This window comes from Heloderma suspectum, chromosome 2 (assembly GCF_057233095.1).
Source record: "Heloderma suspectum isolate Gila_16-S chromosome 2, 16-S_ref, whole genome shotgun sequence".
In the NCBI taxonomy this organism is placed as follows: Eukaryota; Metazoa; Chordata; class Lepidosauria; order Squamata; family Helodermatidae; genus Heloderma; species Heloderma suspectum.
Genome location: NC_139459.1, coordinates 281,650,926 through 281,676,609, shown reverse-complemented (window position 1 = coordinate 281,676,609; position 25,684 = coordinate 281,650,926). Strand labels below are relative to the sequence as shown.

The window sequence follows — 25,684 nt, the reverse complement described above, 5'->3', positions numbered from 1 at the left end:
TCTTCAGCTGGTCAGATGATGCATGCAAATGCAGCTTTTGAAGAGAAGGAAGAATGCCTATATATGTGTATTCTGCCAGTTATAGAGGGCACCACTTCCTGTGCAAAGTATTGTTCTAGCTCAATTAGCCTTCAAGGACTTCCTCCATTACCATCCTAAAATGAAACAAACTGAAAGTCAAGAGTTAACATCATCCCCATTTCCAGAAACACTTTTTTTCCTCTCTGCATTTTAAAGTTGATTGGTCTGTTTTTTAAAATCTAGACTAAGACCCTGTGTAACTCAGAAGCTTGCATACCAGGTTTTGAGATCTGCCTGTTGGTCCTAATAGAGGCGTCGTTATACTATCCCAGCACATTTTCTCCTCCTTGGCTGTGTGTCTTGTTCTGGTATATGCCGTCCAGTGTTGTTGTTTCTCCGTATTGCCCACAGAGTTGGCATGGGTCCAAGTTTGAACAGCTGTTCCTTCTGTTTCTTCTTGGACCTTCTGAAGGGGTGACTCACTGGCTATTTCCTTTCCTGAGTACCATTTCAGTCCCATATGCCCACCTTGCCATTCAGAGTCCCTGCTGGCATTTAGTATGGCCAAATGTTTGGCAGATGCCCCTGTACTTTAACTGCTCTTTCAGCAGCATAAACATATGGCATCCCCTTTCCCACCTCTTCCTCCTCCTGCTGTGCCTTCGTAGGGCAGCCAGCTCTCCCAAGCAGCCTTTCTTCTCTCCATCTCAAACCAGCCTTTTCCCTGAACCTCAGTTTTCTTTCTGGTCCCAAAACCACTCATGTGGTTATTTGTGTGATTGTTAATCTAGCCCAGATAAATGATAAAACTCTTGATATATCCACAAGCTCCATCCCAAGATACCCCCAATTTTAGCCAAATTGTATCCCCTCGTGAAAGTCTAAAAACAATAGCTAAGGGGGCTGGCATAAACGGTAAGGAAACTGGGTCCTCTGCTCTCATACCCTGGGTAGCCAAGCACTGGATAAAATCTTAAAACATTCTTCATATCAAAAACATAGCCCTAAAATACCTATAAGATATTTGATATATATTGCAACAAGTTTTAAGAAGACATGTCAAGGTACTTTGAATCAAAGCTACAAATCTCCACTTTCTGAAAATTAATCTTTTTCTAAGTTGTCGTGCTATAGCAGCATTTTCCCTCATTGAACACAATCCAGATTTGTACCCTTCAAAATGTGTGGATCGAATTCTAAGGTTGCAATCCTATTTACTTGGAAGTAAGCCCCATTGAATGCAGGAGGGGGAAGTGTGCTTCCAGACTAGACTTTTGTGACACCATCACTCTGCCTCCTTCACAGTCGTTTACGGGGGTCTGGCTCCAAACGATATACTCGTAACCCTCCCGTGTTTTGCCACCGCTTCTTCCAACCTTTTCCCTATCACAGAAAATCTGTTAAGGAAAAAAAGATGGAATAGCTGCACAATGCCTTCTAGTAGTTGCTAGCACTAGGAGGCCCTCTGTCTGGAAGCACTTTTAGTTCCAATTAAACGTAACATGGGGTTGTGCTTCATGACTGGTAACTATTTCAACAAGCATAATTAAGGGAATTGTCATCCTGTCGAATCTAAGCATGTTGGACGAAGTTAACAAATGTCACTCCTGACTCAATTAACCACTGGCTAATGAGAGGCTTCTGAACCTGAGCACGCTCCGGGAGAGACCGCAGGACAGGAAGGCCTGGCGTGCTGTGGTCCATGGGGTCACGAAGAGTCGGACGCGACTGACCGACTGAACAACAACAAGGAGAGACTTCTGTATAATACAGAAATAAAATTAACAAACTGGACTGCAGTTAAAAAGCAAAATTACTGATCCATGAAGATAAACTTTTATAGAAAATAGTTAAAATATATGATTTCAAGAAACTTGGCCTGAAAGATCCGTCCTTGTCAATAGCTTTAATTTTTTCTCCACTGGTGGGTGCAGAATCTGGGCTTCTTCACACCGAGCTTTTATCCTGCTATTGAGATTGGTTGCTCATGGAAGTTTGCAGGTCCTTTAGGTGACGTCATTAACCTCCAGGGCATCTCCTGCACTACATGACCTTTATTCCATTGTTAAAAAGATCAGAAATAATGAGTGATCAAATTACAGTACTTGAGTACTGCCTTGAGTTCCCTCCGTGAAAAGAGGAAAACCCGCAACAAGAGGAGCTAGACCAATGAAACATATGGAAGACTCAGATAAGGGGGAAAAGAAAGTGCATGTAAAGGGAGTCCGTTGTGATCCTGCATTTAAAATGGAAGCAGAAACTCCTGTTTTAAATGTGGGATTTTAGGCTCTCTATCCAAACCTAAACTAATGTGGGGGAGGGGATTGGTTGTGCTTTTGTTGTCTCAAAGCAGTAAAGAAGGTAAAAATGCAGACTGTAAATTCGTGTTAGCTCTGTGGTTAAGTTTTAAGCAGAGGAGTGCCTCTTAGATTAATTTTTATTTTCCACATAACTAAATCCAAAGGCAACAGTGTTTTTAGTTTGCTGCACTAAAAAGTATCTCACTTTGAACTTCCCAACATGGAAATTCCAGTAGCTAGACACTTAATTGCTAGAACCAGAATGACAGATGCTTTCGTTTATGAAGATTAGCTAGACAAAATGTGCGGTGCACCTTTGTGTATGTACAACCATGTATAGGTACAACTTTTCATCCCAACTTCCATCTTTTCACACTCAAACATCTTTAAATTTTCAGAGTTATTAGAAGGGCTTCTTGCCAATAGCCATCCTACCATTTGCAAGCACTCACCTGTGTACTCTTACACAGATATTTAAACACCTGTAACTCCACACCAAAACTGGGGTGTTTTCAGAACAGGCTTTTATGGCACCACTGCCCTACCTCATTTGTGAGATTTTACACAGGGGTCCAGACATCATCATCTTCCTCTCATAACCTTCCCGTGTTTTCCCACTGCTTCTTCTCTCTTTTTATTAAGAAAAGACAGAATAGCTGCACGATGCCTTCTGATAATTTGTGCTAAGATCCCTCCCTCTGGAAGCACCCTGAGACAAGAATGGATGCACTAAGATCCAGCTGACTTCTTTAGTGACTCTTTTGCACGCCTAGGAGGATTCAAAAGAGATAAAAAGAAGTAACCCTTCACACAGCACATAGTTAACTTATGGACTTTGCTGCCACAAGATGTGGTGATGGCCGCCAATTTGGATGGCTTTAAAAGGGAATTAGGCAAATTCATGGAGGAGAAGGCTATCCATGGCTGCTATGGGAAGACTGTCCTTCATTGGCTGCAACAGATTCTGAGTGAAGGGACTAACCAAGAAGGAAGGGAACAAAACAGGCAAAGATCAAAGCACAGGACAGCAGTCAGATACGAGGGGTCAGGCTAAGGTAGGAGTGGTCGACATAGCAGGCAGAGGTCAAAACACAGTTAGGCAGTCAGATACGTTACACAGTCCAGAAGCAGAGTCAAGAAGGATCCAAGGGTCAGTAGCACAAAGCATCTGTCATAGGACAAGGTCCAGGAAGCAAACTAGAAGACATAGGAGCTGAAAGAACAATGTTATTTCTAGTACTGGCTACGCTGGCACTGAAAGGTTTTAACACCAAAGCCTGCTGAGCCCCACCCAGAGCCCAGCTGCAGTACCTTAGAGCTCTCTGGTCAGAGCCCTACTCATGAGGAGTTGCTTTCTTCTGAGGAGTCCTTCCTTGCAGTTGGGCACCTCTTCTTACAGGAGCCTTCTGATGAGCCTATTAAGGCAACGATGCTCTCTGGCACTGGGGGGGGGGGTGTTGCTCAGCTCAGTTTCTGATGCAGATCACCTCTCTTCCTGTGGTGATGGACCCACGGCCATCTCCCCTGAGGGGTCAGGCTCCTGCAAGCCTCCTGATATAGATGGTTCAATGGCATCTTCCATCTCTGGGCACTCCAGCTCCCCCAGCAGGGGCATGACAAAGGCCCCTAATACCAGCTCCAATATCAGAGGCCATATGCCTCTGTGAGCTACCAACAGCAGGAGAATGCCATTGCTCCCATGTCTTACATCTGGCCCCTGTGGGAAAGAGAATGCTGGACTAGATAGCATTTGTTCTGATCCAGTAGGACTCTTCTCAAGTTTTCATGATTCTTCTCTGCCTGTCTTTCAACAGCAGATCCTGATGCCATATTTCAGACTGCTTTTCAAGGTCCCATCAAGTCTCAAACATGTGGAGTGTGTATGTGTGTACGGAAGGTGGGTTTACTCTTGTTCAAGAATGACTCTTAAGCATGCAGAACTAGTTGTGTGGTTCCTTGGATCCCAGTAATCATGTACAAAAGAGATTTATGAAGGAAATCTTTCTCCAGTTCCCAGTGGAAAATCCCAAACTCAGCTCTTCCTGGAACTGTCCCTTCCCCCTCCCCTGCCAATTCCAGAAGACAGACCTGCCTTTTAGCCATGCAGCTGAGCTCTCTCCTGGCTGATCTAGGTGGTAGTGCTCTGCTGCCAGTTCCCTGATCTACTGATGCAGGCTCTGGACATGCCAGCTTGGGACACACTCTTCACAGCAGCACTTTCCACTGAAGCCAATGGAGGGGGGCGAGGCTCTGCAGAGTAAGCTATGCCCAGCACCCAGCCTTGGCTTGCTTCCGTTCACTGGCTCCCATGGGCATAGAGACATCAGGTCACCCTCAATTTCAGCAAAATCCTACCCACTCTGGATCCTAAAAGAAGGTTTTAAGGCTGTGCTCCTAAACACTGCCTCATCCTCTCTTGGAGAATACTTAACTCTTCTACCTCAAAGGTGGGCATGTCACGGCAAAGTCTTTTCAGACACATAGGGCTCCATCACACAGGCGGAGAATTCCACATCAATGCCGGTTCTTTCCCCATCCAGTATCATTGCAGGACTGGGTCGTTCTCTTTAAATGGCTGATATTTTTTGTCTCTTTCCTTCTCACGGGGTGGTGATGCTGCTCTGAGGCATCGTCTCCTTTCCGCAAAGAAGCATTACACATGCTTGGGGTGTAGCGACAGCGCCTCCCTGGCTCCTGCCCCTTTCCCTCCCCCTGCATGTTACTGGTGGATGGGGACTGACATGCAGACAGTCCCCCCACAATCTCCCCGCCCCCCCTTCAGAGTTTTTCGCAATCTCTGCCGTTTACTCGGCTGTTTACTTGCTGGGAATGCACAGCGGGGGGGGGGCATCCCAGCAGGTCGGAAGGCCGGCACACTGCTCTGCCGACCTGCCTGCTGCTCTGCCACCTTGCCGCTCTGCCGCTCTGCTGACCTGCTGTCTTGTTCAGAACACTGCAAGCCGAAAATGGCAAGGGCCCAAAGTGGTGCAGGCACAGGAAGGCGACATGCCCCACAGCCCGTTGCCACTGCCTTCGCCATCATGACCACACCCCCAACAACCCAAAACAACCACCCACAGCCTCCAACACACAGCGGTTCATTTGCACTAGGGGAGAAATACATGGGGAGGTCATTTTTTCATATATTTGAAAAAATACCACATTTTTTCCATTTGAGGGAAATACAGGATTGTTGTTGTTCAGTCATTCAGTCGTGTCCAACTCTTCGTGACCCCATGGACCACAGCACGCCAGGCCTTCCTGTCCTGCCCTCTCTCCCGGAGCGTGCTCAAGTCCATAAATTCCATGGGGTTTTCTTGGCAAGAATACTGGAGTGGGTTGCCATTTCCTTCTCCAGTGGACCACATTTTGTCAGAACTCTCTGCCATGACCTGTCCGTCTTGGGTGGCCCTGCACGGCATAGCTTATGGCTTCACTGACTTACGCAAGGCCCTTCGCCACAAGGCAGTGATCCGTGAAGGGGAAAATACAGGATAGGTGGGTGGAAATGGTGGGATAATGACTGGACGATGACGACATCATGTAATGGACCCGCACAATTCAGTGAGTGGCCAATCATGAATGTGCAATAAACTGGAGGTGTAGAGACATCCTTTTTCAGTATGAGCTAAACTGCTGTATCTCAGCACCTAACAAACCATGATGGCCATTTATTAACAAGAAACCCCACTTTGAAAGTAGGCTATTTGGACCAGAGAAGCACCAGAGACGTGTGGGTCAGCACAACTGGAAACTTGTTGCTGGGAACACAGGTGGGTAGGTCAAAGGGTTAAGCACTTACTATTTTCCCACTCCAAATCATCTCCTCTTCTAGCAGCTTTTCAGAAAGAAAGAAAGAAAGAAAGAAAGAAAGAAAGAAAGAAAGAAAGATAGTTTACAGACAAGGCTTTTGTCATGCACTCCCCCTGCCTCATGCATGGAATGGGAGGGGATCCACTACAGGGGTGTTCAGACGGTAGATCTCCAGATGTTTAGGACTTCCAGAAGTCCCTGCCAGCATAGCCAAAGGTCAGGAATGCTGGAAACTGAAGACAAAAAACATCTGGAGATCTACTTTCTGCCCACACCTGGTCCAGTAGATGTCATCCTCCACTTGTAACCCAACTATGTTTTGCCTCTGATTATTCCATCTTTTCTTCTTCTCCCCCCCCAAAAAAAAAACATTAAGGAAGAAAACGTGGAATAACTACACAATCTGTTTTGACTGACAGTGCTAGGACTTCCCACCTTAAAAGCTCCATCAGACTGTTGTGGTTTTGTTACATACATTTACATGCAAGAGGCCCTCAGGCACAAGAGAGGGAGAGACACTTCCCCACCCAATTCCATTGGCCTTGTGAAGTTCTTCATAGTTTGTTCCACAGCCAGAGTTTAGGTCAGCCATAAAGCCATAACCCCCTCTCCCGTTGTTGCAATGTGCACATCTTCACAAAGGCTCCTTCCTTTGTCCCATCTTTGCTATTCCCTTCCCCAGCCTGGATGCATGACATATTTTATAGATAACTTCCTTTCACCCCCTGGCTATTTTATATGTCACAAAAGTCCAACTTGAAAAGTGCTTCTGTATATGAATTAACATGCAGCCCACATGTCAATAGCCAGTTGTTATTTGTCACACTTGTAGCTTAGTTTGAAAAGTGCTTTACAATACCCTTTCTTACAACAATTTTTGAACTAAGTTGTTGATATTCGAATTTCATACATGGGGAACTGAGACTGAATGACTTGCCCAAAGCTCCATTTATGGTTCATGGCTGAAGATTTGAACCCAGTTCTCCCTGGTTTAAGACCAGCAGTCATGTTCCTAGGCCATAATAATTGAATAGTTATCAGCTGCTATTCAGGAATGCTCTTTTACTTTCCCCCACCCTTTTCTAACTTGACACTACAATTTGTACTTTGAAGTCTTTCTCACTCATTATATTTTCCCATTTTTCCCCAACTTCACTTGCATCAATGGTTCTGTACTTTTCTTCTCCTGTAGGAGTTTTTTTCCATTTCCCTTTTAACTGCAAGCAAGGAATCATTATTCCTGTGGTGAGATTCCTTGTGAGCCCAGTAGATAACCATGGCCAAGAGCGGGGAAAAGCACCCTCTGGAAGCCTTCATTTCCGTTTCATCTCCTCGTGATCCTGAAAAACTCTGCAGAGTTGCATCTTTCAGGACAGGATGGAACAGAGCTTGAAATGCTTACTCAGGTCTTCTGGCAGAACTATCAGCACTTTGACAAGCAGAGGAAATCCTGCTGTCACGGTACTGAGAAGTGTTCTTACCTTCGAAGTGAGATTACTGGAATTACAAGGTCAGTTGTAAGTACTGTCCAGATATTCCCAAGAGCCACAGAAGTACTGCAATTGCATTGACTGCTGATGCGTGGCATGCGGGGGGGGGGGGCATTTGGCAGTGGAGGTAGTGGGGAGAGATAGATACACCTATAAGGATCCATTTCACCCTTTGAGTTATTTTAGGATAACAGTACCTTGATTCACTTCAGCGTCTGACCTGTTTACACTTCCAGGGGTGAGTGAGAGGCAGAAGGGAGTTGAAAGAGAATCACCAGTGCCTGGCAAAAGCTGGATTTAGGGCCTTGCCTCATCTCTCTTTTTATGCCAGAGCAATAGTTTATATGAAGTTTATACTATAAACACTAGCATGGTTTGTTGTCTCTGATGCACAATGACCCATGAATGGTTTGAAATAATGAGCTGGGTGGAGTATCTGAAATTTCCTGACATTCCTTGTCCTCTTAAGAAAGTACTACAGAGACAGTTCATTTGTCTGCAGATCAGATTTCCTGATTAATTTTGATGTCAGGACTATAAAGTGGTTAAAGTGGCAGCTGCTGGTTGGAGACAATGGAGAAATCCAGGACTTTATCATTGCAGTGATTGAGCAGTATTGCTTCATCTCCCCACCCCTCTGAAGTAGAAGCAAAAACTAAGGTATTTGTGTGTGTGTGTGTGTGTGTGTGTGTGTGTGTGATTTCTTTAAAATTGCCCTCAACTAGTGCTTCTTGCACTAGGAGGGAAGAAATAAACTGTCCAATATTATTCTCCCATTTCAGATTTGGGAGCTGGGGTGGAAGGAGGAGGTTGGGAGATATGCTTTTATTGTGAGGAGTGAGGGTGAGAGTGGCTTACAACCCCCCTGTAATCATAGAATCATAGAATAGTAGGGTTGGAGGGGGCCTACAAGACCATTGAGTCCAACCCCCTGCTCAGTGCAGGAATCCAAGTCAAGAGCATCCCTGACAGATGGCTGTCCAGCCTCGTCTTGAACGCCTCCAGTGTGGGAGAGCCTACTACTAATGTAGTCCACTACTGCAGCTTGGAGTGGCCAGACACCATCATCCTGTATTAGGACCTCCATCTTTCAGAAGGAGGGAGGGGTTGATTATCTATCCATCTGATATATACAGCGCTTTTCCACCAAGGAAATGGTGCTCAAGGAGGCTAATAATAAGAACCAAAATTTAAAATAAAAACTTAATTCAAACAATCATAAAACAAATACATGAAAAACAGAACAATAAAAGAATTAAAACAGCACCCAACACAACAGACCAGCTGACATGCCAAAGGCCTGCTTGAATAAAAATGACTTTAAGCTGATAGATAGCAGCTTACAACAACTCCCTAATAAAGACCTCAAGGACTGCCACCTACTCGGTGAAATACATCACAAATAGACATATCCAGTGTATTACTACAAAGTATACACATGTTATCAAGATGCAGACAGACAGCAGAGCAGTTACATAGTATATATGGATATTTCAAGTGAACTCATTTCACTAACGTTGTCCATGTGTCGAAACCACCTGAAATCATCAAACAGTCATGTTGGAAACAGATGGTAGAGCAAAAGATACATCTCAACCAAAACCAAAACAAAGATAGCCAGCTGGTCCATGAGAACAAAATCCACAGTTGGGCAATACCTTTATTAGGACCAATGGAAATGTCACAAAAGATTGAGCAAGCTTTTGAGTTCTCCAGAACTCTTTCTCGGCCTAGGTGGTAAAAAAAAATGGCAGGAGGGAATAATAGAAAAGTCCCAAAATTAGGCCTGACATTGTGGTCATCTGCAGTTTAGACCTAGCCTCAGAATGGAGACTGCATAATGAATGTGTTAGTCACTGGTAGGTGATACACAAAAAAGGCCTCCAGTTGCAGCAAAGTTTAATTAAATTACCAATCCCATCACCCCCTGAAGCCCATTCCAAACCCAAAGCCTGCACTCAGTTGAATGCTAACACATCTATCCAGTTCACATGTTTAATCCAGGAATTGGCATGTTGGGGGCGGGAGTGAGCAAGCATGCGTGCTACCTCCTGCCCACTTGCCATTTCTGCTTCCAATTAACAACCCAGGAACAACCATCAGCAATTGCTGGGTTAAGAGATCCATGTTCAGACATCAGAAAGCAACCCAGGAATGGGATGTTCCTGGATTGTTGATTGAAAGTGGAAGTGGCGAGCAGACGGGAACCAGCACACTTGCTCACTCAGGGCGCACGGTCACCAACAAACCATGGGTTGTTTGATTGTCCGAACCGGGTCATTATGATTTTACCTCTCTCTGTATATCAAACCACTTTTCAAACAAAAAAGAATAGTGTTATAGCCAATTACGCTGCTGCAAACCTCTTTGATCCAAGATGCAAAGGTGCCAATGTTAAGCCTCCTACATTTGTCGGGAATGCTAAATGCATACCCTCCAACATTTCACAGGTCTGTAAGTAACACTCTAGTTCCACTCCTGGGGAGCACTACCTGCACTCCCACTTCCAACCCCCATGCATGCTCTCTACCACTCATGCTGACGGCTCTGTCTATACCTGCTGTATAGTATTTGCCCACACTGATTTAAAATCCAAGTGTTTGTTCTTTTGCCAGTGTAGTGCAGTGCTTAATGTGGGACTAGGATGAGGGAGACTCAGGTGGAAATCCCTGCTCAGCTATGGGGCTCAATGGGAAACCTTAGGCTAGTCACTATATGTAAGCCTAAGCCTACATCACAGGGTTGTTGCGAGGATAAAAATGGGGAAGCATGTACATCACTTTAGCTCCTGGAGGGAAGGTGGAATATAAAAGTAATGAAATTGATGAAATATATACTTGAAACAACATAATTGGCCTATAATATGTTATAAACAGTTCAAAATTAGCCTCCCTGGCATGTAAAATGACTAGCTGTGCACTTCATGGTCCCTTACTGGGAACATACATTTACATACAAGTACACAAGAGACAAGTTGCATCTACCACCCCACTTAAAAATTTATAGCGCAATCCTATACATGTCTACTCAGAAACAAGCCCCACTGAATACAATAGAACTTACTCTGAGGGAGGTGTGTATAGGATTCCAGTTTATATACACTTATGTAATAGTGAATCCCATTTTAGTCAATGGGGCTTACTTCTGAGTAGACATGTATAAGATTGTACTGTAAATTTACAGAGACTTACTATTTAAGAAGCTTCAATCCTAAACACACTTACTTGGGGACCTTACTATGTTGCATTTTGTTCTTCTGTGCTGCAGTGAGTGGAAGGGCATACTTCCTAGTGAGAAAATAGGCAGGCAGGCAGGCAGGCAGACAATTCCGGGGCTCTTCCCTTCCTCCCCCACACCCGTCTCCTCAGTTTTACAAATGCAAATTTCCATTGTACTTTTCACACATGAGGTGGGAAGAGACCTGGGCAGTGGTGGCATCCACTGGACAGGACTGGTTGGACCCACTGCTTCAAGCCTTTCTCTAAGTTGCATTGAAGCATGGCCCAGCTGCTTTCAGCTGCTGCCATCATCGTCTGTCACCACTGCTTAGCTCTCCTCCCACCTCAGCCATGGCTGAGAGGGAAAGCCAGCCACAGCTGGATGGGCCTCCGCTTTCTTGGTCAGTGGGTGTGGGCAGCCTGACAGTGGTGAGTGAGCAGGTGGGCAGCAGAGCCCCTAATCCACTGCCCCTTCTGTTCCACTGCCTGAGCCAAAGGGCTCACTTTGGCTCATGGCAGAGCTGGCACAGAATCTCCCTATGGTCTGAATTTGCAGTTAATGACCTCTAATGTTGTTGTTGATGATGATGATGATAATAATAATAATAATAATAATAATAATAAATTGCCTTGAACACAATACTTGCATTGTTTTAATATCCAATCAACAAGAACTTGTTTCCATGCAAAAGATGGGAAATATATTTATATATTTAGTTTCCTTTATTATATTTAGCCATTGGAAAAAAGGACCCAAGCCAGAGCAATAGGGACATTCATGCCAGGTCTCCACAGAACACTAGAACTGCTCCAAGAACAAGTCTAAGAGCCTCTGATTTAGCTCAGTCCTGAAGGGATGGCTGTTTCTCAGCAGATACCCTAGAAATTCTCTTGCAAACCTCTAACTCAATCTGTATTTTGAACAAGTTCTTTGTATTATACAGGACATTCATAATTTGGCAAAATTTATTTCTCTTTGTGGTTTTGTCTACACCGGTGGATTTGTGCTAGCCTGACATTCGTCCCTTGTGATCAGACTGGTTTAATCTGTTTCATACAGCTACTAGCACTGAGCAATACTGGAGGCAGAGTGGAATGCAGTTAAAGCTAAAGTGAAATGTCATATACATTCAGAAGTTGGAAAAACGTTGAGTGCAAAATTCAAATGTCCAATATGTATGTCAAATGTGAATGTTTACCTCCAAATTTTACATCTGTGTTTTGTACTTATTAGCATCCCACAATTTTTTTTTTATTTTGGAAGTTGCTGAATATGAAATCTCATAAGCTGTCAACTGTCAAATACTGTCAAGGATGAGATATAATATTGTTGCATGTCACCTATCAAATGTTGTCATTAATATTGCATGTTAGCTTTCAAATACAATCAAATACTAAATTTTATGGCATGTCAGCTTTCATGCCATGTTGATTCCTCTTCAGCAGGACTTGCCCTTTTATATGTTTAATAAGTTTATCTTTAATAATGCTTTCTACCAGTTAACATGGAATAGACATTAACCTAACTGGTTGTGATTTCCTAGATCCTCCCTAGATCCTTAAAAAAAAATGGTGTTACATTGGCTTCTTTATAGTCCTCAGGTACAGAGACTGATCTTAGGGACATGCTGCATGTTGTTGCTAGAAGTTCAGCATTTTAACATTTGAGTACTTTAAGAACTCTCTGATGGATAGCATCTGGACCCAATGATTTGTTTGTTTTCAGTTGGTCAGACTCCCTTCCTGAAATATCAATTCGGGCACAGGTATCTGCACTACATCATCTGAAGACAGATGCAAAGAACTCATTCAACTTCTCTTCAGTCTCCTATCCTCCTTTGTATTCTTTTAACTCCCTTGTCATCCAGTGGTCCAATTGCCTCCCTAGGTGGTTTCCTGTTCGGATGTGTTTAAATATGTTGTTGTTGTTGTTGTTGTTATTGGTCTTAATGTTATTAGTGACATTCTCGTCAAAATTCTTTTTTTACAGCCTTTATTGCATTTCTTTTATGCACGTTTTGTGTAAGTTTGTGTTCCTTTTTGTTCTTGTTTGGGCAAGACTTGCATTTTTTGAAGGACCCCCATCTTTTCTCTAATAGCTTCCTTGACACTATATGTTAACCATGTTGGTGACCTCTTGGACTTGGTGAAATCTTTCCTCACCTGTGGTATACATTCTAGCTGAATTTCTATTATTGTGGTTTTGAGTAACCCTCTCAACTCCCTTTCAACTTCCTTTTTTAAATATCAAATCCCTCGTTGTTGTTTTTAGAACTTTCCACTTTTGAAGTCAAATGTGGCTGTAGTGGACTTCCCTGGTAATTTTCCACTAACATAAAAAATTAAATCTGATAGTACTGTGGCCACTGCTTCCAGTAGGTTCAACAACACTGATATCTCACACTGGGTCCTGGGCACCGCTTAGGATTAACTCCAAGTTTACCTCACACTTGGGGTTATATATGAATTAATCTATAATACTTCAGATTTGAGTTACTGTGTAGTATGAACTGAAAGACAGGCTCCTTACGGTGAAGAACAAATTGGACTGTCCTGCCAGATTAATTACCCTACATTTGTTACTCATACATAGCACAATTTGGACTTGATTGTTTTGTACCTACCACTCTGTTCCACCAGATGAACATGGTACAGTACGGTGTGTTTTGGCTGTGCACACCAATATGTCACAGCTAGTGACACAGGAGTGTTTCTGAGTGTTTAAAGCACTTCATATCCATCCAGGGCTGGTGTCAAGTGTAGGTATAGTTGGACACCTCCCAAGGGCCCACACCCCAGCAGGGCCCCACTGATGAGAGCCTCCTACAGTTGCTCCTCCTCTTCATCTACCCATATTCCTAGCAGCAAAGGTAGGTTAATACTGACCCATAATGACCCATCCCCATAATGAAGGTGGGAATTGAAGGGGCTGAAAGATAGTGACTTGCCTAAGGCTACCTAGTGAGTTTGGCTGACATGAGATGTGAACTGGGACTTCCCTGTTTCAAAACTCACTCTCTCAGCTGCTAAGCTGTACTAGCTCTGCCTAATTTTCTGTCGTGAAGGTGAAATAGATTACCTTCATTCATATTAAGATCTACACATGGTTAAACTCACAGAATGGTGGTTTGTGAAATATACACTTGAAAAAGCCAGTGTCCTGTAGTGGCTAGAGTGTTGGACTGGGAGCCAGAAGATCCGGGTTCTAGTCCCCACTCAGCCATGGAAGCTCACTGGTGAGTTTGGACCAGTCACAGACTCTCAGCCCAACCTACCTCACAGGGTTGTTGTTGTGAGGCTAAAATGGAGAGGAGGAGGAGAATTATGTATGCCTTGGGTTCCTTAAAGAGGAAAAAAGGTGAGATATAAATGTAATAAAGAAAGAACGAAAGAATAAAAAGAATAGCAAGAGTGCTTCCAAATGAGGCTTTTATTGTGAAATTGCCCTGCCTCATTCTCAGAATTTTACAGAGGGTCCAGATGTTATAGTCTTCCACTTGTAACCCTCCCATGGTTCCCCACTGCTTCTTCCATTTCTTACCACAGAAAATTTGTTAAGGAGGAAAATATAGAATAGCTGCCCAATGTCTTTTGATTGGTAGTCCTAGGAGCCCTCCGTCTGGTCCTGGAAGCACCAGGAAGCACCCCAAAAAGAAGCAAAACCATTGGGGCAATTCCATGCCTCTTAGTCAATTGGAAGAAGCTAGACCAATTCAGCAAATGTTATCACGACTAAGTCCCACTGAAAGTAATGGAATGGGACTTTGAGCTTTTCCACATGAAGCATTTATTGTGTGCTCACGATTCCTTACAGTTGTTTATGGGTTCTTTAGATGACGTCATGATCCTCCAGTTTCACTTCTATTTTTAACCGGGGTGGGGTGGGGTGGGGTATGGGGGGAAATGGAGTATTATTTGTGAAAGCAAAAGAAAATGTATTCTCCTACTTGTGTAATTTGCACTATTCCACTACAACACAGTGTTACTTAGAAGTAATGTAGCAGTTAAGTAGCAAGAAAGCAGGAAAGGAAAAGCTCTTTGTATACAGTACAGATCTTGATTCTGTGACAAAACCAAAAGTCGATATAGTGATTAACAGTCTGGTATAGAAAAGCTCCTGGCCGCAACTAATTCAAGCCTCATTGATTTCAGTGGGACTTAGTTGTGACTAAGCTATGTTGGATTGTGCCCTGTGCTGGTTGCCTTTAAAATGCATCCTTAGATTACCTTTTCTATGAAACCACTGTCTTTGTCAAGAGTTCCATAGAGCAGAAGTTTCAGGTAGCTTCTGTCGCAGGTGGCCCATTGACTCCAACTACTGAAGAGATTTGTCTCAGTCTTTCACATTTGTCTTTGCAGCAGTCTACAAGCAGAATTGAGCTGAAGAAAACTACAAAGTTTGCTTCCCATATAGGAAAAAGGGTGCACCCCACGTGCAGTTTGTCACATACACTGAATGCATAAGTATTGTGCTGTGCGTACATGGGATGTACACACATTCACAAATCACACCCAATTATCATTCCCTGTGTCAAGGTGCACACTGCTTGCATATATCCTTGTCACATGTGATGATCTAGGATCTATGTATGAGTGACAAGTTCTGGGCCATTTGTTCCACTTCTCTCAGTATCTACTTATCTAATCTCAGTATCTCAGTGTCCAATTATCTTTCCACCTAAGTTTAAACCCTTGGTCTTCCTTCTCATTCATTCTGTTCTCAAGTCTTGTCAGATCATTTTTAACTGCTCCTGCTGTTTTTAATGTAAAGTTGCTAAGTCCCTATATGGTACCTCACTCTTCCCACATGGCCCCTCTTCTTTATTGACTTTATTCTTTATTTAAGTATTCTTTTTACTTTATACCTCTGTATATTGTATTTATAAAAAGGTAAAGGTGTCCCCAACCAGTCGTGTCTGACTCTAGGGTGCGGTGCTCTTCCCCGTTTCTAAGCCGAAGAGCCAGCGCTGTCCGAAGACGCTTCCATGGTCATGTGGCCGGCATGACTGAACACCGAGGTGCACATAACGCTGTTACCTTTCCTGCCGAAGCAGTACCTATTTATCTACTTGCAATTTTTGCTTTCGAACTGCTAGGTTGGCAGGAGCTGGGACTGAAGACGGGAGCTCACTCCGTCACGCAGCACTCGGGTCTCGAACCGCTGACCTGCCGACCTTCCATTCTGCAGTACAGCATCTTAACCACTAAGCCACCGTGGCCCCATAATTGTATTTATACTAAGCACTTAATATTTTATATGCAAGAAAATAAAAAATTAAGAGACAATGCTGCCTCAGAAGGAATCAGCACATTCCAGATCATCAGGCCAAGTGCCCATGGTTACTTGTTCCCTCAAAGTGGCTGCTCTGTTGGGGAGAATACATAAAATAGCTGCTTTATGGGGGAGCACCAGAGGGGCAAGGGAGGCCTTCAGGGACCCTGAGGGAAGAGCAGCTGCAGCCCTGGGGGTTGATGGGACAGAAGCAGGGGAGGGGACAAGGACAAAAAGGAAGGGGGCAAGGGCAGTTGGGCAGGGGGCTTGGAGGATGATTAGGTGGCCCTGGGGAGAGAGGTCTGGGAAACCCAAGGGACCCTTGGGCAGTGCCAAGGTCTGGGGGGGCCTTGAAGGGCCCAAGGGTGGGGCACCAGTCACTTTTCACTTGACAAAAGATATGCCCAATATTCTTCTGAAATCTCACTTTCTATGTAGAGGATTTTATTCAGTTGCATGGAGGTACAGACTGAAGTGGTAGAGACCAGGCACAGTTTTACTATCTTAGTGAGAATTAGGCCTTAGACATTATGGCCCTGGCCTCCAATGCACATATGGCATATATGGTGCAGCATTACAGGCAAGATCTGGAACACCATTCATCTGTCTGACTCAGGCTCTCGTCACACCTGAGATTTTTTTAGCAGAATTGTTCTCCTTTAATCACTGGTTTTCGCAAGAGCTTTAGACCCTGACGCTGCTCTCCTGCTGCTACCTCACAACTTTCCTTCCCTTTTCCCGTGTTATCTGAGAACAGGGAAAACCCAGCATTTTCTGTTCTTGCAATTGAAATCGCCATTTCCCCCATATGTATTTCCCCTTTAACGCTTTGTCCCGCTTTGTGTGGATGTGTGCTAGGCGGTGTTGCTAGGCGGTGTTGCTAGGCAGTGTTGAATAACATTGTCATGACAACAAATTGAGAGGGGGGCAGGTCACTGACGGGGCTTTCAGTGACTATTTCTGCCTCTCTCCCATTCCACTACCTGCTCTGAGATCCCCTTGAACACAGCAGTGATTACTTCTGAGTAAACTCATTGGCTGTAAGGCTTTCCTTTCCTGGGAGTAAGTGCCATTGAAATCTGTGTGGCTTGCTTCTGAGTAGGCATGCATAGGAGTGCATCCCCTTCAATGTATTTACTTGGAACCTCCTCGTCACTGACTGCTTCTTCTCCCTTTTGCTCACCAGATGGATGGGTTTTTTTCCTCCCAGGGTGGATGACGGAGTCTCCCTTCTCAGCCACACAGGAGAAACGCTTGACAGTTAGGATTTCAATGGGTATTAAAAGTGCCTTTTCTCCTCCCCTGAATAAATTCATCATGCAGAGTTTGGAATGGTCATTTTTAATAGTTTCCTTTTGGGGTCTGGAGTTGTTTTAGATAAGGCAGTAATGCTGAGGTGGTTTTCCATAGTACTCCCTAGCCAGCCACTATCTCTTCTCCTATCCTACCTTGCAGGGTTTCTGGGAAGCCAGAATAAGAGGGAAGAGCAGCAACAGTGTGGGGGGTGGGGGGAAGCAAGCCAGGACTAATGAAGAAGGTGTTCCCCGTGAAGTGGTTGCCGGGGGGGGGGGGCTGTTAGGGATGGCTTGGTGCATTGACTGTATACAAGTCCGTTTGTGGATTTCTTATTTCTGTAGTTGGTAACCCAGAAATTGGTATACCCTTCAAACTCAGTAGTCCAAGCAATATGCTGCATTTAATTCCATCACACACTGACATAGTTAGCAGAGAAGGACTGGCAGCGCCAGCAAGCTCGGGGTAAGCCACCGAGAAGACTCTCTCTACCTCGGAGGAAGGAGGGGATCAGCTCCCATAGCCTGCTATCCAGATCACTTCCAACTTCCCTCCTGCTGTGGAGGAGCGGAGGGATGAGGCAGAGCCATCAATCATGTTACAGGAACCAATGATCAGGGGAGTGGGGGTATGGAGCCAGCAGCCCCCTTCTGTCATGATTGTTCAGTGAAGCTCCTGGCCCAGCCATGAAAAGATACAATGTGGAGGGACGGGCTATGAGAGATGCCTGTGTACAGGGCCAGTATAAATCCCGGAAAGGATCAGGAATCAAAAGGAACAGTTTGTAGTGGGATGAAATGCCAGGTGTGAAGAGAGCCTCAGTATTGTGTACAGTGACTGACAGACGGTTACCGTTTAAACCAGCCTTCCCCAACCTGATGCCTTCCAAATATTTTGGAATTCAGCTCCCACCAGCCCCAATCTGCATGGCTAATGGTCAGGAATGCTAGGAGTCGTAGTTCAAAACATCTGGAATGGCACTATGCTGGGGAAGTCTGGTTTAAACTGTTTCTCACCTCTTGGACATCTGTAGGGCCAGAGACTATTATCAGGGTTGTTTACATCTTCACTTAAATTCTGAAAGTGGTGAGAAATGCATCAAATACCTTAAGTAAAACAAGTTTTCAGAAGGAGGCAATGTGCGGGTTGCTGTGTGGATGGATAGAAACAGCTCAATAGGCCTAGAGGTTTACAGGGATTAACCAGCGTTGTTTCACTCCCTATTCTGGAATGTCAGCAAGTGTTCTCGTATTTCCTGCCTGTTATGAGCCCGTCTTCCTGCATTTCATCAGGGTTTTCTTCAGCTCAGGGACATGTGGGTTTCCTGCCCTGTCAAGAAGTTGGATGGAACTGTATGTTATCTCCATGACATGAGGTGGCTTGTTTTGCTTCACTTTGTTCATGGCAGAGAGAGGTGGAGGCCAGCTTTTATTATGTAACTCATTCGCAGTAGTTGCCACCAGTCACACCCAGGGAGACAGCACATCTGAGGCGGGAAAGTTATAATGCCTTCTAAAGTTGGATGAGGTCACAGTGGGGAACTGACCAGATACATTAGAATCTGATGTAATGGGTTGTGCATTAACGTAAGAAGGGAAGTCAGGCAAGAAGAGGGGTGCTGTGTTAAGTAGTTGGTCTCAAAAATGAAAGGTTCTGGGGCTAAGTCATAGAAAATTAGATGTCAAAGGGAAAGGTCTAGCTATCTGACCTGTGATCTGGAAACATTCCCAGATGTTCTAGATGTCAGATGGACAAGGCAGACAGTGGCCTCAGACAGTCAATTTTTTTTGTCATGGAAGGGCAGCAAATTATTGTTTAATTTATTATTATTGTATTTTTACTGTCAGAGAGGGGGAGAGGTTCTTGTGAGATTTTCTGCTTTAGGCATCTAAATAACCTGGGTAGTCTTGGGTGATATGATTTGTGGTTCTGCCTCAGGCAGCAAAATGTCTCAGGCCTGCCCTGCAGAAGGGACAGACAGGCTGCAGTCACTCAGTGGTGGTGAGAACACCCAAAGGTTCATCTTTATTTTACATGATCTGGGACACACCAAGCACTGAAAAGAAGTTCTGGGGATTAGTCCTTGTGCACCTAGCTGAAATTACTTGAACCGTATGTATAGGAGGCAAACTGGGGTCTCTGGGTGGATCTGGGACAGTAGTGTTCTCAATGGACTGTGCTGCCAGGGTTGAGGGAATGTTGGGCAAGATGCCCTCAGGGAACTCCCCTGCCCCCCTTACTCCTGGGTGCTCCAGCTCCCTGGTTTCTCCTCCTCCCGGTGTTTGATCTCCCCTGCTCTCCCCCCGCCCAGTGTGGTGCTCAATCTCCCCTTGCTGTACCTCCTCCAAAGAGCTCACTCCCCTTGCCCCCCCCCGCTTGTCTCCCTCTCACCATGCTCAGTCTCCCCATCCCACCCCCTTACCCGGCAGCAGCAGAGACAGTGGCACTTTAAAGGGAAATCGTACAGAAGAGTTTGGGTGTGCTGCAGAGCAAAGCTTCAGTTGCTCTCAGCATCTTCATTTCTCTGGAGTGCCTCTGGGTACATGTATATTCCTTAAAGGTTGAACTTCTATTGCAGAGATATTGCATTGTCATTTCCCCAACATTCAAACCACAATGTTTCATGTGAAGGAAATATAGCATTTCCCTCATATAGCATATTTATTGTCTCTATTCAGGTTTTTATGTGACTGTTGGATGTGTCTGAGCTCCAGCACGCTACAACAAAACAAAAGCACCAATTTGGGTACCCTATTGTATTTTCTAATTCTTTGGAGGCTGTATGTGTCCCCGTTGAACAACTGCAGTGTGAGAGTAGACTGCTCATCTGGTCAGCAAGGCTACTGTACACCGCACACACACAATCCCAGCAGTGCCTTGCCATTCTGTGACTCTATTGTTGAGGTTTTTGTTTTAATTCTTTGGAGGCTGTGCAGCCTTCCTTCTTCTCCTGAACAGGAATGTGCATCTGTCCAGGTTTTTTTGACAGTGAACAGCAGCACCATCATCATTCTGCAGCGCAAATATCCTCATTCCACCCCAAACACTGCATGTAGAGAAATTATCACAATATTACATTTGAAAGGGGACTCTTAGGAGTATGAGGGGCATACTTTGGCCTGTTTACTCTCACTGAGGGGACACATCTGTGAAGTGTACTTCAGCGTGCAGGTGGGGACTCACATGGTTAAATGCCCCTCTGTTAAAACAAATTCCCTCCACATAAATAATTAGATATTAGGGAGGAGAGTTCTAGCCAAGCTTCCCCCTGACATGCTAGTCTATCTTCCATGTGTAGGGTGTATGGAAGAGTATTCAGCCATGAAATCCTCCACCTGCAGCCTGAAATGGTGCATAACCCAAATACAGGTTTACCACCTGAATGTGAACTAGGCCTTTGACTTGTAACTGAAGGCATGGCCAGTCCTATTATGAGACAGAGTGAGGACCAAACTGGACATAACATTAAATCAGTCTTTGCGTTAAATGTACATTTAAAAAAATAAAATAAAAGTCAAATAACATCAACTTGGGGTGGGAAGATAACTACTAAGATGATAATTTCAGTAGGCGTGGAGGGGGAATTTAACCCTTTCCTCCTCTTCTGCAATCCTGAGGAAAATCTGTTCTCTAATGGTGCTATTTGCACTGATGTCAATGGGGGATTTCTTCCCAATGCAAGTAGCAAGTTCACATTGCAAGACTATGGGCTGGTTTGCAGCCCACTGTGACTTATTTAAAAGGCCATTTTGAATATTCAACACCCAGCGGGGGCTTGCCATGGTTTGCCGTGTCATCCAAACCTGAGCAGCAGGGATTGTTTGAAAGTTAAACAACCCTCAAATAACCCTAAAACAAGCCATGGGTTATTTGAGGGTTGCCTAACCCTCCAGGAGACCCTGCTGCCTGGGTTCACACAACATGGCAAGCCACAGCAAGCTGAGCACCATACAAAATGAACCCACAGTGGGCTATCGTGTCACTCAAACCAGGTCTATACATGTCTACTCAGATACTTCCAGGTAAGTGTGTAGAGGATTCCAGCCTCAGAAGAGCCTGGAGGATTTTCCTTAGGAAGACTGTAGGAGGGGAGGAAAGAGTTAATGTCATCTCTTTTTTGGCCCTGAGACAGGCATCTGAGGTGGCTGATTTTGGATGCTGCCACTAAAGAACAACACATTGTCATTTTAAAAAGATACATATAGATTATTAGATATATATGCAACTAAGGGGAGACCCACCATGGGTTTTTCTCCTGAGGCACCAAAGTGTTTTGGGCTGCCCCAGCCTAAGATGGGTGGGGAGGAGAGCAGCTTTCTTACGGGGTGCATCCAGTATGAGTAAACTTGGGGTGCTTTCGGAGGCAGGAATGTGTAACTTGTGAATGTTGTTAATAAAAGCTGAAGAAAGCGAAGTTTTATGTTCAAATAACAAGACATGGGAAATGCAAAAAGAAGAGGAAAAAAATCTGTGAAAATAGCCTTTCTAAGGTATGGTCTTTCTAAATCTAAGTTATGCAGAGATCCGGATAACAAGTCTCCTCTGTCACCTCTTTACTCAGTGCTTATCAGCCAGGATTTGGGAGCTCCCCAGCCCTTTTGTGCAGGGACAAAGCTCCATGCTCCTTCCCAGTCTAGCCACCCCTTTGAGAGCCCCATTGTGAGGGCAGGCTGTGGCAACTCCTTTATCTGGAGAGATTTGTGGCCTTCCTCAAGTGCATTCATTCAGCCTCTCCCTCCCACTGGGAACTGATCCTCTGATGAAGTGGAAGGAACTCGTCCTTTGAGAAGCCCCCTCGCAGGCTGCACCCCCTCCCAGGGAAGGGAGGGAGGGGAGAGCTGTGATCAGATTGCAGATGGGCTGCCCTTTGTGTCCCCTCCCTTCCCCCCCTTGGAACCCGGGAGAGGCACGGCTGCCCCACTGAACAGGTGGCTTGGGGTCAGGGAAGACTGGCTAGATGGTTTGTGGTCTGACCCCTCTCCTCTAGCATCCTCTGCGACTGGGATTGTACAGACGGGGATTTCTTAGCTCAGAGATGTTTGCGCACTATGGGGAGCTTCCCTAGTAAAGAAGCAAATGGTTTCACCCTCCCCCCTACCCACCTAAAGAACAGGTTTCCTACACAAACGGGTGAAGCTTGGCTTCAGAGTGTATCTGTGACTATGGCATTTTCATATGGCAGTTTCCCTCCAACCTTCGCCCTTCTCAGGGTGCTTCTGGATGGAGGGCTCTTAGCGGTACCAGTCAAAAGACACTGCGTAGCTATTCCATCTTTCCCTCCTTAATGTATTTGTTGTGGTAAGAAAAATAATGGAAAGAAGAATGGGAAAACACAAGAAGGTTAGAATGGAAGACAATATTGTCTGCGCTCCCATCAAATTCCGTGAAGGAGGGAGGGCGATTACACAATAAAAGCCTCATCTGGAAGCACCCTCAGAATGGTGATATGAGACAAAGATGCTCTATCTTCTGTGGTCTTCTTATGCCTTCTGATTCCGAGTGGGAGACACAAGGAAAAATGAGGCTGGAGGGCTACAAAAATAGCTTATCTCTGTGCCACAGAAATCCACTCTTTTTGCAACTCATTTTCTTCCACTTCTTCTGATGCCATATGCCCCACCCACCCATCCCATGTCCACCAGCTGGGAATATGAGGTGTAGTAAAAGATGAGGGGAATGCTGCCAAGGCAGAGCATGCTTTATCTACTGTTTTATCCTTTTCTATTTGCTGTTAACTGTTTTTCTTCTTCTTTGGATTTATTTGTTGTAAGCCACCTTGTGAATTTGAATGGAAATGTAGAACAAACGATTTCAGCAAATAAAATGAATAAAGAAAAGTATCTCTGTGACTTGTGTCTCAATCCCTGATTTGCAAGTATACATATATACCCTGATGAAGTCTTCAGATGGAAGCAGGCTGAGCATATAGTAAAGTTTTGACTGAGGTGGCTAGGTCCCATAGGGCCAAAACAAAATTTTCCACAGATTCAAAATTTTAGTTTTAAAATTAGTTTTTAAAATTAGTTTTTGTTTTAAAATTGTGATTTAAAATTTAAAATTTTAATTTTAGTGGCCCTATCCCATAAGGTTGAAATGAAATCACTCACAAATTTAAAATTTGACCAAATGTGAGCATTCGAACCTGATTTGTTGAATTACATCATGCTAGTATTTTTATACCACATTTCAAGTGTTTATACAGCAAATTTCAAAACTGATCATATTCATTGGGCTGCACCACATCAGGCTATTTATCCTGCAATTTACCAGGGCTTCTGCTTCCAGATTCTTTGCAGGATTTAAATCAGTTCTTTTACTGCATAATGGTACCTACCATTTACACTGGTGGGTAGCGCCTGGAGGGATGTTATTGGATGTCAGCAGCATTGTATGCCCTCTGTCCACCCCACCCTCTGGGGTAGCCCCTCCCCCCTCTCAGCATGAATTTTTCCATTTCATCTTCCTTGCCTCCCCTTCTCACTTCCGGTGCCTCCAATCCCTACCTCGGCAACTTCTATATCCAATGCACAGTACGTTCGCAACTTCAGAAATTTGATCTCACCCCCCACATGTGTGGAAGTCAGTATTGTCCTTGTAAAAGCAAGCAGTAATACTTTTCTTGTCTGAGTGTACACTGGGGGAGAGGATTGAATGGAAAGAGTTGCAACATTGCGGGCATTTGGAGCAGCAGCAGTCTCTGCCATGCTGTACTAGTGAAATGCCAGTGTATAGCACTTTAGAAATTCCCAGTGTTGTTCCCAGGAGCGCGGGAGGGTGACACTTTCACCTGATCGTTGTCACCAGGTGACATCAACACCACACTGCCTATACAAAGTGTGTCGTAGTGTGATGTCAGCAATACACGGGCGGGTGATGGCGGATCCATTGCCCAGATGCCAATAATACCTTATTTTCCGCCTACAGAATTATCATGGGGAAAACGGGGATAGTGCGGGACAGGTGCTGCAGGGCAACGACATCATGTATTGTATGCCGGAAATACCATAAATGAAGAATGACAGTTGCACCCCCCAAAAAAAAAAATTCCCGTGTGAAGGAGCCCATTATCTCAGCAATCCTTACAATAATCCTGTAAAGTATTATTAAACTCCCCCCCCCCCGCATGCACACATACACATGTTACAGATGGGTGACGGGGGCTGGACTGATGCTGAGAGACTAGTGGATTGCCTCAAACAACTTAGTGAATTCATGGCTGAGGAGAAATTTAAACTCTGGACGTCGTGGCTCACAGATCACATTCTTAATTAGACTCTGGGACACTTTAAAAAGCTGAATGAATTTTAGAGTAGTAATAATACATATCAACATACTGTTAGAGATATAGGAGCACTGCCGGGGTGGGGGTGGGGGAATGATAACCTTGGTCATTGTGCGACAACATAGCTTTCCTAGAAACTCCCAGCTGAGCTGTTCTAGCAGTTATTTGAATATGATATGCCTCTGTACAAACATGGCTCTGTATCCTGTTAGGATCTGGGAATTTAGCAATTTTGCTATCATTGTCCTGTACTAGATATCATCCTGTTTTCTTGGTCACCCCTGGTGACACAGAAATGAGTGAAGGTTTGACGTATAAAATTGATTCAGTAAGAGGTAGACCCTGGGTGGTTCCTCTAAAATGTGGTGCCTAGGCAGGGTCACTTCCTATACAGGAATGAAAGGGAAGTTCCAGGCACATTTGGTTGTTCAAAATAAGAAGTGAAAATTGCTCTGCAGTTGTGTGAAGCCTAGAAAAGAAAAGGGCTGATTTGCTCAGAGGCTGATTATGCAGTGAGTACTTTATCTCCAACCGCACCTCTCCCCTCCATCTGAAATGCACCTGTCTCTATGCCAGTCCTGTTCCTCCCTTGGAAAATGGCCGTCCTTAGCTGATCAAATGCCACAAAGGATCTAAGAGGTTAATCAGCATAGAGAAGCCCCATCACAATCAGAGGTGAGGGTGACAACAGTATAGGATTAGGTACAGACTGGGCTGTTTTTGGAACAGTGCTTCCTTGAGGGCCATTTATGGCTAGAAAGGAAGGCTGTAAATCAAATAAATAAGAATGGCTTGGTCCTATCTCTGGTAGTGCTAACATGGTGACACACCTGCCAACAAAGTATGGCTGCCACCTGTTTTTCGGGCAGAACTCCTGCACCTTTAGCAGTTTGCCCAACTTGGCCTGCATGCCACCTCATTGCTATGCACAGGATTGCTTACTATAAATCCACATTCTTCTCTCCTCAGTAGCATCCTGTGCCTAGTTTTTCTAC

The 25,684-nt window shown here is 44.6% G+C and overlaps 1 protein-coding gene across 2 annotated transcripts in view; it reads left to right on the top strand.

Moving 5' to 3' along the window:
- Nucleotides 1-16,103, top strand: part of TUSC2 (tumor suppressor 2, mitochondrial calcium regulator) — a 74,284-nt gene extending 58,181 nt beyond the window's left edge. The window contains exon 5 of one of the 2 annotated variants that reach the window (XR_014788473.1): nt 15,939-15,961. Coding sequence is in view for 1 of the 2 variants with exons in the window: in XM_084839639.1 (XP_084695765.1) it covers nt 15,939-15,959 (21 nt within the window). In the remaining variant the exon portion in view is untranslated. Of the gene's footprint in view, nt 1-15,938 lie in introns of both variants that reach the window. The other variant, XM_084839639.1, reaches the window with a different exon arrangement.
- Nucleotides 16,104-25,684: the final 9,581 nt, after the last annotated feature.